At 40.9% G+C, this 17,130-nt stretch overlaps 1 protein-coding gene across 16 annotated transcripts in view; it reads right to left on the reverse strand.

The window, feature by feature from the left end:
• The window catches only part of RIN2 (Ras and Rab interactor 2), a 310,183-nt gene that overhangs the window by 27,123 nt on the left and 265,930 nt on the right, over positions 1-17,130 (reverse strand). For 14 of the 16 annotated variants that reach the window (XM_084514283.1, XM_084514291.1, XM_084514295.1 and 11 more), the window contains 2 exons: positions 7,774-7,868; positions 144-336 (listed from right to left, as the gene is read on the reverse strand). In XM_084514283.1, the coding sequence (XP_084370409.1) occupies positions 144-336; positions 7,774-7,868 (288 nt within the window). Of the gene's footprint in view, positions 1-143; positions 337-7,773; positions 7,869-12,142; positions 12,256-17,130 lie in introns of those variants that run through there. The other 2 variants (XM_084514287.1, XM_084514288.1) reach the window with 2 other exon arrangements.

Raw genomic sequence — 17,130 nt, forward strand, 5'->3', positions numbered from 1 at the left:
CCAAAGCACACGCTGAAATAGTTTTGTAGGTGTTGGTTTCACTGGGTTTTGTTTGTTGTAATGGAGTGTGTTTATGTGCCTGTGTGTGTTAATTTTATTTTATGACAAACAGTTGCATCAACAAGCTGAAATTAACTTCTTACCCCAGCAGGCTGGGCACGCAGAATTTCCATGGCTTCAGCATCATTCAGGCCAAGCTGCAGCCACACAGGATGAGTATGAAGGAGTTTGTCCAATATGCTTAGCTTGTTGGATAGGCTGTCATATCCAGAGTCACGGGGGCAGCCTTTTACATCCTTTTTCTCTGGAGAGACATTACCCATGTCCTTTACTAGACTACGATGAATACAAAACAGCGAAGTTAGATACGTTAGTCACCTATAAATAGTTGTTCAGTTCAGCAAACAGTTATCACATGACTAATAGCACTGCTGGCACCCTAAGTGGGTATTTCTTCTATTAAGAATTCATATAATTAGTATACACAAATTCTGTTATCTCTATGATTTCTCTCCTTCACTTGCCCTCAATTTAAGTTAATTTTAAGATAAAGCCTTAGCACTTAACTCTTAGCTTACTGCAGTTCAGTAATTCCTCCAAACAGACATATATATATATATGCATACATGAACTGATTTAACATTTCATCTTATTTCTCGTGTGTGTGTTGAAAACCCTAGTAACCCTCTCTTCTCTAGCACAAATAACCCTCCCTAAGGCACAACTTCACTAAGAAATCACCTACAATCAGAGCATTTTTTTCATACTCCAAATTCTCAGCGTATTTACGTTTTTCCAAGTAAAGGACTTTTCCTCACAATTCAGTACTACACCTCTCACAATAAACAAGCACGGAATAGTGAGTATATTTATACTCCCAATTCCTTTGGCTCTGGATTGACTGCTACGTGAGCAATGAAGGCAAAAGCCAAGCTAAGTCAATGTGTCAAACTAAGGTCTTTTTTTTTTTTTTTTCCTCTAGTGTCAGGTCAGTTAGAGTTACTGCTAAATTCAGCAATAAAGGCTGCAGACAGTTTTAATGCACTAAAAATCCAATGAAAAGTACTGCTTCAGGAGCCATTTTTGTTATGCAAAGTTTCCTCACCATTCATGCACTGCACAACACCCAGTACAGTTGTATGTGTATCACTGGCTCAAATTCCTCATTTTTGAGCTAAAGTATATCCTGATATTCTTCCAGAGCTAAAAATTACCACAGAACAGTTACTCCAGTAACAGCACTCCTGGTAGTGATATTAGCACACAGACAAACACCAGCCTGTTTCAGGATCTGACTCAGTAAGATGTCAGGTGCAAAGGCTCTGTTTTTCCTTCTGCCACCAGAAGAGGCCCTGAACAGCACAGGGCAATGCAGATGCATTTCTGCACTGCAAACTACTTCGCAACAATTCTGGACTGCCTTTTAGACAGGCAGTAAGTGTCACTGACAGCATGTACCATCTTTATTATGCCAGATACAGTAGCCAGAGCAAGTGAGGTAGAGACTTCAGCACAGGAACGCTGAATAATAAAGAAATAAAAACAAGCAACAAGAACAACAACAAAAAAACAATGAATCAGATGTTTCCCCCCCCAGCTTTGGTCAGCATCTTACATGTACATCATCTCTGGATAGGGCTAGAAAGGAAAATAAATGGGGTGGAAAAGTACTTGATCTTTCTTTCCTTGCATGGTTATATGAAAACAGTCACTTATTAAAATTTCTCATTACCTGGATCAATTATCACTACCAGATCACCTATATGCCTTCTCCCTTACTTCTGTCCTCATTCTCTATTTGCTTGTTTATGATGTAACACCTTTTAGATTTGCAAGGCATCTATAATACAGATACCTTACATCCTCAAAAGCTGACAATACGCCTTCCAGAGACACAGAATACACAAGAAATGCTGTGTGCAGAAGAGAAGTAGTATTTACATAAATTATGACAGGGCTCTAAATCTGCTGTAATACAGATTCTAGGTTTCCCTTTTTCTACCATGGTCCCAGCAAAACCTAGTATTGTAGCATATGCATCTCCACAAAAGTCAAATCACAAATCACAACAGTGTTTTCATGAGCTGTTCCTCCAGACAATTTTATGCAGAAACTTTCCACTCCCCTTCAGAGTCAGTAACATTGAGCTATGTTACAAACCAGAGATAGCTGGGGCAAAATGAGTTACAGACACTGGCTGCAGGCTTAACTAGATATGACTTGTTTTTGTTCCTAGCTCAAGAGGTGGGCACTAAACACATTGCTGAGGGAACCTGTACAAAAGGGAAATGACTTCGCCTACAAAAGGAAGTCATATGCAGAAGAAGGTGCATGACCGTATCAGCTACAAGGTCAGGCACTGTTTGATACCAACAAACGATATGAGGTTAGTAAGAATTTGTAGACATACCTGGGTCACAGCACTCCTCTGCTGTATGGGTGGCTAATTGTTGTCAAACACACTCCAAGTGTTATAAATCAGAAGAAGAATTTGAATGAGGAGTTGCCAGATTCTTTGGAAACCCCAGGTACTTATGTGCACAACCCATCCCATGTGGTCCCATCCAAGAAGGGATGCAACTCACGAGTCCATACCTTACTGACCTAGATACACATGCAGCACTAAGCAGCACCTGCTCCCACCCCCCAAGAAATAAGCCAAAGATTACAAGCATCTGATCAGGATGAGATTTTTTGCTGCTCCTAAAAACAACCAATTCATGTGACTCTGATGTATCGTAGCTAGATCAGTACTAGTGTGTTACTGCAATCCCCAGGAAGGTGAACTAGGAACAAGCAGTGTTCAAACAAATATTTCCTATCCGGACAGTAAAGAATAACACTACTGAGCACCAGACTTTTTTTTTTTTTTTTTTTTTGATTTTTCAAATTATTTTGATTAGCAATCCAGGCACTACACAGCTAAGTCTTGACACATGGAAGTTCCTGAAATTTGTTATCATTTAGGTTGTAAAACTATTTGGGACTGGGATTTGTGTGTTGCTTCTTTGGAAACAATATAGCATGGAAAGAAGAACCATACAAATTCATCATAATCACCTGATTAATTTAAGCAAACAGAAGAAGTTGCTGTAACTGCTGTACTAGCAAAATAAGCGGCATATTATCAACAATTAAATTTTTCCTCGTTTTTTCTTTTTCATTGATGTTTTTGGTTGGGGAGGAGAAGTGTTACTTGTGATTTTTTTATTTTATTTTTTTTTTAAGGCTAACTCCCAGTAAAAGACAATAAAAAAGGATAAATAAGAGGTTGAGGCCCGTAATCAGAACGTTCTTCTCCCTCATACCCACAAGGCTATAACACATCTTGATCACATCACTACAACACAAGTGCTCCTGTCCAGCCCCTCACTCCAGCCTTATGTGAGATTTTCTTTTGGTCTCCATCTGTGTCTTGCTCTGACCTAAGAGCTACAAATATAAGCTTTCAACAAAAATCTAAGCTTTCAACATTTCTCCCATTTTTTGTGGGACCTGGGACAATTACACGATCTGCTCCCCACCCCTCTGTACCTTCTGTGTCTGCACTGACAGACGCTGACCTGAGGAAGTGATTTCTCTCTTTGGGAGTCAAGGTGCATCCAGCTAATGTGCCCATCCTATGAGGATGACCAATGCTGTTCCATAGGTTCACAGTGTTGCATGAAAACTGCTCTAGGATTTCCCCCCCTCTCCCTAGTGAACAGTCACAGAATTTACCTGCACTTCTAGGAGTATGAGAGGTGCCGTGAGAAGGACCTAGATGACCACATCTGCTTCCTTGTTATGGAGAAAGCTGGATATCAGCCCACATGAGAAAGCAACCTTGGGTTTAGTATATCATCCCTGATGCACTCTCACTAGCCAGGAAGAAAGGGTTTGTGCCTAGTCATGAGGAAGGGTAGGGTTAGACACCAGGTCTGATGCTATAATGAAGATAAGGACTTGTACTTGAACACACAGCAATACAACTTAACAAGCCTTGCACAACACAACTTTGTGTCCAGATTCATTTTTCTCCCACCCCACTGTTACTCAGCAGCAAGGAATATTCCTCCTGTTTGTTGCCATCCCAGTCACAAGGGCAAAGAGTGAGGCAGATGAAGTGAATCTTCATAGAACGGCAAAGGGATGAGTGTGAACCTTGCTCTAGTCCCACCAAAGGCCCAACCCACACTTAATTCAGTATGACTCCCTACTGCAGAAGGGTCTAGATTTCTGTAAATCCTGCACTCTAGCAGGTCTTAATTTCACCAGCCAAGTCAATACAGTCATATCAAACATCAGCTAAGAGAGGGCTCAAAGTCTCAGAAGACTACCTCTGCACCTCAGAAACTGGACTGTCACATTTTTCTCCATCCCATAACTGCTGAAGGGACAGAACAAAGCTGCTGAGAAGGTTGCTGAATACCTACCTACCTGCTGACTATAACTATCTACACTTGTCAATGTTAGAGAATCCAATGCAGAACTGCCAAGATAGTTAAGGGACTGAAACACCTATGGGGAAAGGCTGAGAGAGTTGGGACTTTATAGCAGGCTCGGGGGGATTCCATCTGTGCCTTATGAACACCCGAAGGGAGGTGCAGAGCCAGGCTCTTCTCAGTGGTGCCTGGAGACAGCACGAGAGGCAGCAGGCACAAACTGGAATGCAGGAGGTGCCCCTCAAACACCAGGAACACTTCTGTGCTGGGCAGGTGCCGCAGCCCTGGCACTGGATGCCTGGAGGTGTTGGGGTCTCCTCCCTGGAGACCTTCAGGAGCCACCTGGACATGGTGCTGGGTGCCCTGCTTGGTGGCCCGGCTGGGTCTGGGGTTGGGCCAGATAGACACAGAGCTCTCTTCCAACCTCAACCATTTCATGGTAACAGAAGCAGATCACTGTGCAAGACACAGAAGAAAACTACTTAAATTAATAATTGATGTGGAAAAAACGTGGAATACTAATGCATGAAGGTTGTCCATTGCAAAACAAGTGAGGATCAAGGTTCTGCCCACATTCCTGTCACAACAGAGCAGGAAAGAATAAGCTGCAGCAGCTGACAGCAAAATATCCCTGAACCATTTAACAGGCACCAAATGTTACATACAAACTGGGGCTTGAGAGACTTCCCTACAGAGGAAGGGCTGCAAGCTTTTTCCCCCTCACCTTGTGTGTCTGTTGCCTTTGTAAACAAGAGATTTAGAGCCCTCGAGAGAGGCTGAATGCACCCTACAAGACCATCTGAACACCACCAGCTATGGCACACTTACTCCACTGGCTGCCCAAAGGAATGCTTACACTCCCATCCTACATGGACCTGGGCTGTCATGCCATACAGAAGCTCTCTAGGTACCCTTTCAAAGGCCACTGGTACAGTGCTGATCAGAAAATTATCCTATTTATGCCCTTTTTCTGACAACTTCACTCACTTGCATTACTTAGATACATGTCTGCATTGGGCAAAAGTCCAGGCATCAAACACCTTGGCACCATGGAATATTGAAAATGATGACATGAGACTCCCATTTCCAACGTTTTAACAAGCTTTTTTGCTTTTTTTCTTTTTTCTTTTCTTTTTTTTTTTTTTTTTTCCCAGGGCATTTACACACTTACAACCAAAAGCTGTAGGCCCGAATAGGTTACTCGAATCATTATCAGTATTACTTGGGCTACAGGTGTCAAAAGAGACGGGATGTCAAATATAATCAGGGAAATCAAGTGTGAAAGTCACTACACAGCCACAAAATTCACTGAAGCTGTAGACATGCATCTTCATATACTTATTTTTCTGAACACAGCTGAGACCTCTTGCAAATGCTGCCTTTCCAGAACTAACTACCCTGGGTGCATGTGGATATAGGCAAAGATGGAAAACTAGCAAGAATAATACACATTCCTTTTAGCTCAAATTTCTCTACATTCAAATCCAATGCGACATTAAGATACCAACTTCTGAACAGCAGCATACACAGTAAATAGAAGCATCTTATATTAGTTACAGTTTTTAAATAATTATGATGAAACAAAGTTATAATAGCAAACATCCTTTAGGGGAGTCTAGTTTTCACAAAGCACTCTGGAAAACCTTAGTTGAAATGACAAATCTTGCTATGTAGCTCTACATAATGAAGAGGTATCAGCGTACTACTAATTAGATAATTTCCACCACCTTTTTCCTTACATAGAAGTATGCACTTCAGAATCACATACTCATAAAACTTGACCATGATTCATTTATTGAGATTCCATATTTTACATTTAAAGAAATAAGTAAATTATTGGATGGCTACTGTTTCAACAGGAAACAAGCGTTCATGGAAATTGCATTATTCACTTTCTGAAGTTAACTTTACTTGCATATTTTAATCAAAATATATTTTGTATTCCAAACTCAGAGATTTAGTTTAAAGAAAATATATTAAAAAAAAAAAAACTATCAGTAAAAATCAGAGAATTTAATTTGAATGATTCCAGCTAAGTGCTTCCATCAAGATTTTAGAACTAGTGTATCTTAGTCTTTCAAGTTTATGGTGCATCAAACAACACATGAAGCTTTTTCTTAACTCAAAATTAGGTAATGATCATTGAAATTAATTAGGTGAATCCACTGAAATCCAGAAAGTATCCTTTCTTCCTCTGTAGAAGAAGTGCATTGTCAAAACCTTTAAAACAAAAATAACGTGCAATCTGGTCCGTAGCCAAGGACTTTGAGCTCATCTGTCTTATACTCTTTACCTCTTGTAAACAACAGTGCTGCTCAATGTTTTATGTTACATGAGTAACTGAAATGCAATGCAGTAAGTTTTAGCACACTTCAAAGGTATTTACAGAAATAAAGGGGAAAAAATAATACACCACAGATATAATTCCACGTAACTATCTACTTTGTTAACTCACTGCCTTGCAGAAGAGCAAAACCCTCCAGGGCTGGCCTTGACTGTGCAGTCAGGTGGGACAGAACACTTGCATCAGTATCTCCTCTTTCAACTAGTATTTGAGTAGTTAAGTTAAAAACAAACAAACAAACAAACAACTTCTTAACACAATAGTTACAATTTCAAATATCCTCTGGATATAAATTTGTCAGACATTAACAACCAAGAATAACAAAAAACAAACCAAAATGCTAAGGTCCCCAGTATGCCCACTTAAAGTCACATGTTTAAATAACAAATTTACACAATCCACACCTACATGACATAAGCTATTTCAAAAAGCCCAAGCTTACGTCTGCACTATAATATGCATCTCAACTTTGAAGTTAACAAAATGCATCCATCTACTGTTTTTGTGTTTTAAAACTTGCAATATACATGTAAATGAGCAAGAACATATTCCACAAAAATGTGAGTTCATAACAGTCCATATTTTCCTTGCTAGCCTGAAAAGATGAATGTTATTCTGGGTTGAATCTTCGCAAAGACATCTCGAGCAACGTACATTTTTAGTCTTTAACAATGTGAAAGCAAAGCTCATTGCCATAAACAATAGGAAAAACATTAGTAGTTTCCTCCTTTAGACATTCATCTGTGTCCTAAGTTTGTAACAAGGAAGCAGAAGTGAAGTTCAGTTGCATTTTAGAAGGTATTAGAGCAAATACACAGAACAACTAACCTCTGGGCATTTCTCCAACACAAAGGCAAATTCCTTTATCCAAGAGCAAGATTACCTATACTCTCTGTTCCTAGGACAAAAAGTGCTAGGACATAAATCACCCAAGAAATCAGCACAATAAAAACGTTCCTGCCATGGCGCACCTCCAGGAACTTTGAGAATAAGCATTTTAATCACCTTTGCAAATCTGCAGATTCATCTTCCACTGTGAGATCTGTCTGTACCATCTCGTGTTTCAGTTCTCCGATTTCTGAGGCAATTGTGTCAATGAGCTAGAAAGGGACAAAAATAGTATGACGTCAAGTGAGTGGAAGAGGTGTGGAAAAGAAGCCCGGGCAAGTTTAGTCACTAGAGATTACAAACTTTTTTTTTAATCATATCCTATTTGGACTTCCCCTTGCAAAGGAAAAAGTAAGGCTTGGGAACACTTATAATTGTTCTTGGAGAAAGAATAATTCCTGTTTTGTGCCTGTACAAAACCTTCCAGACTGGTCAGCTTTTTTTTTTATTATTATTATTATTTTTATTTATTTATTTTTTATTTCAGAAGGTACACTGAGCCATCATTACAGCATTTCAGTGGATGAATAGTAACAAAAACCACAAGAAAATGGGAACTGCTTTTCATATTAGGCCTTAAATTGCACTTGAACAGAAGGACTTAATTAAAAGAAAACTGCACTGTAACACTTCAGCGCATGTGGAACACAATCCTAACTCTGGACACTAGGTCAGGAAACTCATTTTGAAGTAGGCAAGATTAGCAATAAGGCTGCATACCGACAACTGTAGCATTGGCTAGCCAGATGTCTGGGAGATGCTTTGTTGAGAACATGGCAGATGTTAACTGTGAAGCTCACGAGACTCACTGCCTTGGACATTCATTGCAGCAACTGCATCAAGTTCGCTTGACAGGCAGCACAGTGACAACATATACATAAAGCTTTGTGCAGTGTTCATCCCTCCTGCTCAGAGTGGAACCTGATGAAAGGTTTGTAGTGATGTAAGCTCCACCACCACCCCAGCACCTCACAGCGAGCAAACTAAAATCCCAGCAGATGAAGCAAAACCAGCTTTCCACTCCAGTTAAAACAGTTGTCCTCTTCTCACCCATGATGCAGCCCTGTATAGGAGCACTTTCCAAGGCTTCTCACCATCAAGCAAGTTTTTTGATACCATTTTACATATTTTCTTCTACCTCAGAAATTCACACCCTACTTTATCATGCAGCTTTACTCTAATTCAAAGCTGCAGGCTCTATTAACACAAGGCCAACTACAATCCGTTTGTTTTAAGTGAGAATTAATACATGCTACATTAACACCACAGGCCTCTTCCTTTCAAGGTCAGCACTCCCCACAACAGTGCTGTACCACTGGTGATACCACTTACAGAGATCTTCCTCCTGCTGCCTCTCAAACACCCTGTGAGTCACTGCTGCGAGGCATGAGCAATGCCTTCCTGACCACGAGGAGCAGCCGTGAAGGAACCCGTGCTGCCCTGACAGACCAGAGCAGCTCTGTGCAGGACTCATCACCTCACAGGCCACACTCCCATCAGTACAGTGCCTCAAACATATGCTGTGCTGATGGAGGGGGAGGCGGGACCAACCTCATGCTACGGTGTGCTGCCCCCAAACGCGGAGGCTCTGCTCAGTTCCTCAGGCTGGTGTGTCTGTTTGTCCAGCCCTCAGGAAGGAGGTGTATTCAGTTTGCTGAATAGCAGAAGGGTTGCTGCTTTGACATTGGGCTAGTTTTCCAGTGGTGTCTTGACCAGAACCTGCTCTCAGAGGGTGTGAGACAAGCTCCAGAGCAGACTGCAGGAAACAGAGGACAGCCTCAGGCTGGGAGCAAGCCTGCTCCTTTCAGCAGGTCACTAGATGCCATCAGCCCCAGGGTGCTGCCGCATCGCATCTCACAAGCAGCCTGGGCCTTTGGGCTGGTTGTGCTGCCTCAGAACAGAGACTTAGGCCCCTGCTTAGGCATCCCAAACTGGCAATGGCATCAGACACCCCAAACTCAAGAATCTGACCAGGAAGTGTCTGCAATTCAGACCATTCAGCTTTTTCAGCCATCTACTCACTAACAGGAAACATACTTTTGGACTGACACTAACAACAAGAAAATTAACTACCAGCCTCCGCAGGGAATAAGAAACCACACACTCCTATCGTGCACTGTATTCAGAGTGTGTGTATGGACATGTGACAACTCCCAGGTTATTTTAAAAAGAAAAATATTTTATCAGACTGACACCTGAAATTATGACAAGCTCTGCCAAGGTTTCAAGTCAAACATTAAAAGAATGAAATTTACGTAAAAAATGTAATAACCTGATTGTTTGGTGGCCAAAGACTTCTGTAAATCAGTACTTTTTCTTTAAAACACAAAGAACAAACTAGAGATGATGCGTATTTAATCAGTTTTTGGTTTCTCAGCAGCAATCCTTTTGTATCTGTAAGCAGATAACACTGTTCTCCCACTTTGTTTCATCCACTAATTGAGCTCTAAGTAACTTAATTCAAAACACAGAAGCTGATCAGAAGTCTAACAAGACAGAAAAATGCATTTCTCTTTCAAGCCGTGATTAAATAGTAGAAGCGGGAGGATCAGCTCTATCAGGTCTCAGTCTCTGAAGAATGATCTGTTGCAATCTGTAGCTGCAGTAAACACTCAAATTGTTCCATTAGTTTCAAACCCAAGTGTTTTCATAAACCTTCTTACAGTTAGTTTTAAATAACTAACAGCACTCTAAAACATTGACACAATGTATTTCTTGCTATCAAGATATATGAAATACAAGTAAAAAAAAGTCTAATAAACATATGTTGTGAAAAATATACAGTACAAAGATATGATTTTCCATTTTTACATAACGAGTAACAAGTATACAGAAAAAGCAGAATGTTCTTTTGGTGAACAAAATCCATTCCAGGTCTAATTACAGCCTACCAGTTACTTAAAAATTTTCCTCTTCCATTTTAAAATCACATTTCATAAGTGACTGTAGTACGGATAGCCAAAGGGTTTGCTTTACTTCAATAAATAGATTTGTTTTTAAGTATCTGCTATGCCACCCTGGTCTTCATTTATAGTTAGATTTGTTCTAGTGCAATGAGGTAGTCAAATGTTCATACAAGCTACTACTGCTAAATAAGATACACCAATAAAGCAAGTCTCACTATGTTACCTACAGCTTTTGTAGTCTTCTTGTCCCCTCTAGTTCTCCTCAAGCTTTTCATTTCAGTTCATTTAAAACAGCTCTGTTTTAGCACCATTTACCTCTTTAGCACCACTTTTTGTGTTTTTTGTTCCTCACACCTTTACTTATGTCTTGGCACATACCCACATCTTCCCTGCTCCAGATTTTCTGTCCTCCATTCAGAAGCAACGTGTTTTTAACCTAGTCCTTTTTACAAGTATGCAAACAAAACACTTGCAAACTTTAGCCTCAGAGTCAGGAGACCAAACTTTTAGGTGAAGTAGACAGACTTAATTAAGGCAGTATCCTTTTTGCAACAGACAAAGGCATTAGGTTTCCACCTTCCATCCTACTCACAAAACAGTAGGTTTGCTGTATGAAATCCTTAAGAGTCTTTTGGGCAGCTGTAGAGGCATTCCTTCTTTCTGTCTACTATGAAGCTTTCAGTATTTTCATTTCTCCTGACCTCACACCTGCTGCAATAAGATAGCATGCAACACTTAGTACAGCAACTTTCTATTGATGTTAAAACATCCCCAAAATTGTACCCAAACCCAACTAACAGTTATGTTACTATTTGAACTTATGAGATTATAGCCTATTCTCCTTCAAGAACAGAACCTTCTTCCCGCAATAACAGCTAAAAATTATCTTTTCTAATGAATGAAGCAAGCCTCAGATTTTAAACCACGGCATTCCCTGAAGACACTTCATATTCACACTATGTGAGAGTGAAGTTTTTCAGTCACAAGCAGTTGTGAATATGAGCAACGTAGCTACCTCTAAATAAGTAAGTTAGGGCTTCCTGGTACGGCTTGCCAGGAATCACTCTGGAAGGAAGGTGCTTCTGGCTGGCTACCAGCACACAACACGAGTCAGAGCCCAAGATCTTGTTCTAGACAGCAACTGATTCAGAAAGATCAAAAGCTGTATTCAGTGTTTAAAATACAAAGTCATGATGTCAACCACTATGAATCTCACTATATTATTGAATGCTACTTGAGGATTTTATGTTAATGGAACAGACCGGCTGTAGGTATGAGCTTCTGCAACATGCAACCTTGAATAAGGCTGAAGAACAGACTTTGCTGAATTAGCAGTGTGACTCTGATCCCTGTGGCAGAGCCTGACTAGGGGATCATGAAGGACCTTAAGAGGGTGTGAACCCAGGGCAGTTGCCCCCATCTCCTTGCACTGTATGGAGCCTGTCAGAACCCAAGGATGATTACATTAACGTCTTAAAGAAGGTCAGTCTCGGAATAATCAAGCTAGGATTGACCAACTGTTCATTTTCAAAGGATTATCATCATTACCAAATAGCCTAAAGGGATTATGACAGTTTTACCTTGCAACAGATAAGTTTCTTTCAACATGGTCTGACTTCAGATTTCAGTTGTTTTCTTAAGACCCATGCACAGTGCATGGCAACCCCCTGGCTTCTTCAGAGAAGTCAGCCATCTGTGGAGAGAAGCTGATCTGGAATCACGGGGGGAGGAAAGTAGTGGTCCACCATCCTCCTCATGTCTTCTCTGGATCTGCAGTCATGGAAAGGCAGGGAGCTCAGACACCTCACGAACAGCCATGGACAGCAGCTGTCAGGCCAGGCCCACCCGACCCCGATCGCACACCTCTCCATGGGAGCAGCCACCTGCACCCAACAGCCCGCAGAAGGTGCAAAGATGGCACAGAGTGGGTAGCAGCTCCTTAGAGGCATGGGGGCACCAGGCATAGCGATAAGTAGCATGGGCAACACATACTTCAGCTTCAAACACAGAAGAGGGAAATGGTAAGCAAAGTGGAGCACCCCTCTGTCCCACACTAGCTTGCAAATTGCAGGCTTTCAGCACCAAGGCCCAGACTTCTTTCCCCACAAAACTTCCTATGCTGGCAACTGTACAGAGCTGGTATTCCCCACAAACGGGCTGCTGATGCATGACATAAAGCAGGACAGGATTGACTGGAGGTAGCTCCTCCTCAAGGAGGAGACTTCCGAACTTTTTACACCCACAAGACAAGCAGTAGCCACAAAAAAACATCACAGCAGCAAATAGGCACTGTTCTCTGACAAATCGGATCAGAGCAAGTGGCTCCTACACCAAGAGCTCACAAAACAAAAGAATTTTTCATTAGTTTTCCCTTGAAGCATACAGCAGGAGGAACAATGCACAGAAACATCCAGGGGCTTTCAGCCACCTCCTCAACACTTGCCTTGCTGTGTTAACTAGCTGTTAACTGCTTAGTTGTATTAACAATCTTCAATTGTAGTTGAAAAAAACAAAACAAAACAAACAAACAAACAAACAAACCACTTGAAATAACTCCATCCCCCCAAAAAGCAAACATCTTTGGGGACTCTGGAAAAGAATTCTAACCTAACCTGTACTAACAGCATGAAAAACACAAAAATTAAGGCTAACACTTCACAGAAACATTTCATCTGTCAGTTTGAACCCAGAAGACAGAACTCATCCATAATGCAAAGGCAGAGTTTAAATACTGCAGAACACTGCCGTTGTTTGGTTAGTTCTTTAATTCGCTTGTACCTATTTTTCTGATGTTTACCAACATACACTTCATCTTTGCTAGTTATTTGTAGTTGTTTTTGCGTATTTGCTATGCTTTGCTAACTGCCTTATTTATTTATTTATTTTTTGGTCTGGAAAAGGTACTTGTTTAAGATTTAAGTTACTGAAAATAAATTTTTTTTTGGAGTTGTAACAACAAATCTGAACAGCAAAAAACAAGCATTGTGGACATCTTGAATTTTCTCTGTATCTTGAATGTACTGTTTTCTTGGTGCTTTTTAATTTGCATGTCTGCCTTAAAGAGAACTTGTCAGAAGCTACTTTCTGCAGAGGAATTTTTCTGTCTCTAGTGCTTTTATATATATATATATATATATATATATATATATACACACACACATACACACACATAAAGTAAAATAAAATTTAAGAGCTCTTTAAACAGCATGCTTCAAGCAGTCTTATGCTCATGCCTTCTTCCACAGGCTCTCTTTTTGTGTACACCATGTATTGCTCATGACACAAGGGAGTGCATCCTGGAGAAGCAGACAAGCTGAAGGGCTGAGATCAAACCTCATCAAGCCTGAACCTGATCTATAGTCTCCTAGAATATGGGACACTGCAATCAAACTGACTCATCAGAAACCGGCATGTACCACACCTGAACAATTAATTTTTTGTTCCTAGATATATTAGATATATAAACAGTCAATATTTTCTGCAAATGACACTCAACGTTTCCTTAAATTATTTCTCATTAAAAATTGTTTTTAATCAGGAGAAGAGTAACCATCTTTTGCAGTTGCATCATTTGGGGTATTCTTGCAATTAACTGATGTACCAGCACCTGACAAGTATTTCCCATCAAATGCTGTAAAGTCTACTCATAAATGTATGACATAATTTCTGGAGTATTTAGGATCAACAAAGCTGCTGGTCATTATAAAACGTATGTGATGCTTGCATGACTTGTGTTATACAGGATGAGCTTTTAATTATACATTTCTACAAAATGCTGGAAGGATACTGGGTGTATAATAGTATTAGAGAACAGGCATTTCTGCTGCCTTTGTTTTAGTGGAAGGCTCAGACTGAATTCTTTAAACAGATCTCTCTGTTCATAAATTGTGTGATGCCTATTTTGCTGAAAATGAGAAAACTCACCCACCGGTTTCAACAGACTTGAAATCAAGTCCATAAGAGGCAGTGAAAAATGACTGAAGCAGACAGAAATACATTAGAGGCCCCTGTCAGCGCAAAACAACGTAGATTAGAGCTAAGTCTTAAAAATCTACCTGTAACTGAATCCTTCAGAAATATGAAATAAGCATCACCTTGCTTTGCTACAGAAACAAGAGGCTTTATAAATGGAAATGTATCTGGAAGGATGACATCATCGCAAGTGGTAAGGTAGTTAACAGTAAAACAGAAACAAAATTAAAAAGAACTTGCGTAACAGAATAACTAGCCACTTTTGTGTCTAATGTTTTCTCTTTTTGGTTTATTTCTGAAAAAATACTGTTCTGTAAGTTGAAAAGAAACAACAAAACCACTACTGTAAACCCAAATAATTATTATGACTCAGACAGCATGAATTCACAGAGCAGTCAGCATGATATTCCCTAGCCAAACCTATCCTTAACATCAGATTGTCACAAATACCCATGTACTAACTGTTTACATTCTTAAAATCCATGAATGAAATAACAAAATGCAAACACCTTAAACAACGTTTCCTTTCATAATGCATCACGCTATGATTGTCAACTGATGCCTCCTTCAATAAGACTGGTCCCAGCTTTAGAAACTGGCAGGGGTGACAATGTAACTACTATACACAGACCACAACCATAATTATCCACAGCTCTCCAGTGTTCTGCCACTGAACACAAACATCTCAATTCTACATCTTTCAGAATGTGACATGAGCAGCAAAAATCAAAACAGCCTCCGAGCTGCTCTCCAACATGTTCATGAGAAGCAATGAGCCCTCAAGGTGCTACAGGCACCTTTATGAAGCTGCTCTGTCTACACACATCATTGTTGTGCAGTGGGAAGTACAAGACAGAGACAGGGTAGGGCCTCTCTCTGGAGCTCAGCATAGCTACAGGTTGCTTTACTCATTCAGCTCTTGAAGAGTTTCTCAATTGAAAGCAGAAGCCACCACTTCGTGGCACTCAAATTCCTGTCTTCAGTACTGAAATGTAAATAAGCTTGTAAAAGCATTAACATGTGGGAATAGAAATGTTGTTTTTGCAGAGTTACATTGTTTAGAAGGAGGGAATGTGGTACTGAGATATGCTTACAGTGATAAGAAAGTTTAGCAGGCGACCTTGTAAAATGCAGACAATCAGACTCCTTAGGACAATTAGGTGAAAATCACGGTGTCAAGTCAAGTCAGATAAGTGAAGAAACATTACCACTTCAAGCAGTAAAAATGTCAAAAGAAATTTGAAATTTAACAGGCCGGCGACTGAAGGCCATGCATTGTTTGTGAAGCATCAGATAGATTGTGAATCTGGATTACCCACTCAGTGGGGAAACAGGGGAGGGTCCTGCCATCAAAAGGTATATAAACTGTGTTTTGGAACTAGTAGATGCGCTCTCTCCTGCTTGTGGGGCGCCCGCCATTGCAATCGCGAATAAATTACTACTTCACTGAGATCCTCGCCTGAGCCTAAGTTATTGGCTACGGAGTGTTTCTCACAATTTGGGGGCTCGTCCGGGATCCAGTCACCTACTGGGGAGCCCCACCGCCGCAGCAGCAGGAAGGCATGCCCCGCTGATTTCAGCGGTCCTGTGCATCGACGGTGGCGGTTCTGCGGAAAGCTGACAGAGGGCCCGAGACTGGTTAAAGAGGCAGGATCCGTGAAGTAGTGGGGAAAGGAAGAAGGTAGGCACTCCGGGTTTTTAAGAATCGATCCGGTAACTCTGTGCACAGACCAAGGTAAGAAATATTAAGTATTGCCTTGGGGGTCGGGTGATCTGGTGTATGGTAAGCCCTTGCACGGGGAAGTGCTGGCACTACACCAGGGGAATCTGGTGTACGGTAATCCTTGCACGGGGAAGTGCTTGGAAGTACACCAGGGAATCTGGTAAACTCAGGTGTGCGGTAACGCTGGCACGGGGAAGTGCTTGGCGGTACACCCCCATCTTTCAGTACGTTGGTGTGTGGTACACTGCAGAAGGAAAAATTCTGTAGCACATACTGGCGAGGGTTAGGAAAGATGGGAAGTACGAGTTCCAGGGAATCTGGTAAACTCATAGGTGTGCGGTAACGCTGGCACGGGGAAGTGCTTGGCGGTACACCCCCATTTTTCAGTACGTTGGTGTGTGGTACACTGCAGAAGGGAAATTTCTGTAGCACATACTGGCGAGGGTTAGGAAAAATGGGAAAATATGAGTTCCAGGGGACAGGGAGATATCCCTGGGGGAGTGCCTACTAATAGTTCTTCCTGAAAAATGATAAGAAATTGGAAACATAATCCCAAAATCAGAGGGATTGTAAAAGAAAAGTAATTAAAAAAAAAAAAAAAAAAAAAAGGTTAAATATTGTGTATCAGTCTGAACAAAAGAACCAATTAAGGAAACAGCAGTATTTTGGCCAAAATACGGGTCTGATGAAAATTCAGGCTTTAAATTTATGTGTAAACAATAAGATTCCTTTTTCAGAGAAGGAGCCAAGTTATGCTCCCTATAATCTTAATATTGAACTGGTGGCAGCAGCAGTCACTCCAGGAAGGGAGACAGGGACTGGAATTAACACTGTCCCTAAAGAAGGATCGTACTCTAGGCTCTGGCAAGAATT

Source organism: Aythya ferina, assembly GCF_964211825.1.
Source record: "Aythya ferina genome assembly, chromosome: 3".
Taxonomy (NCBI): Eukaryota; Metazoa; Chordata; class Aves; order Anseriformes; family Anatidae; genus Aythya; species Aythya ferina.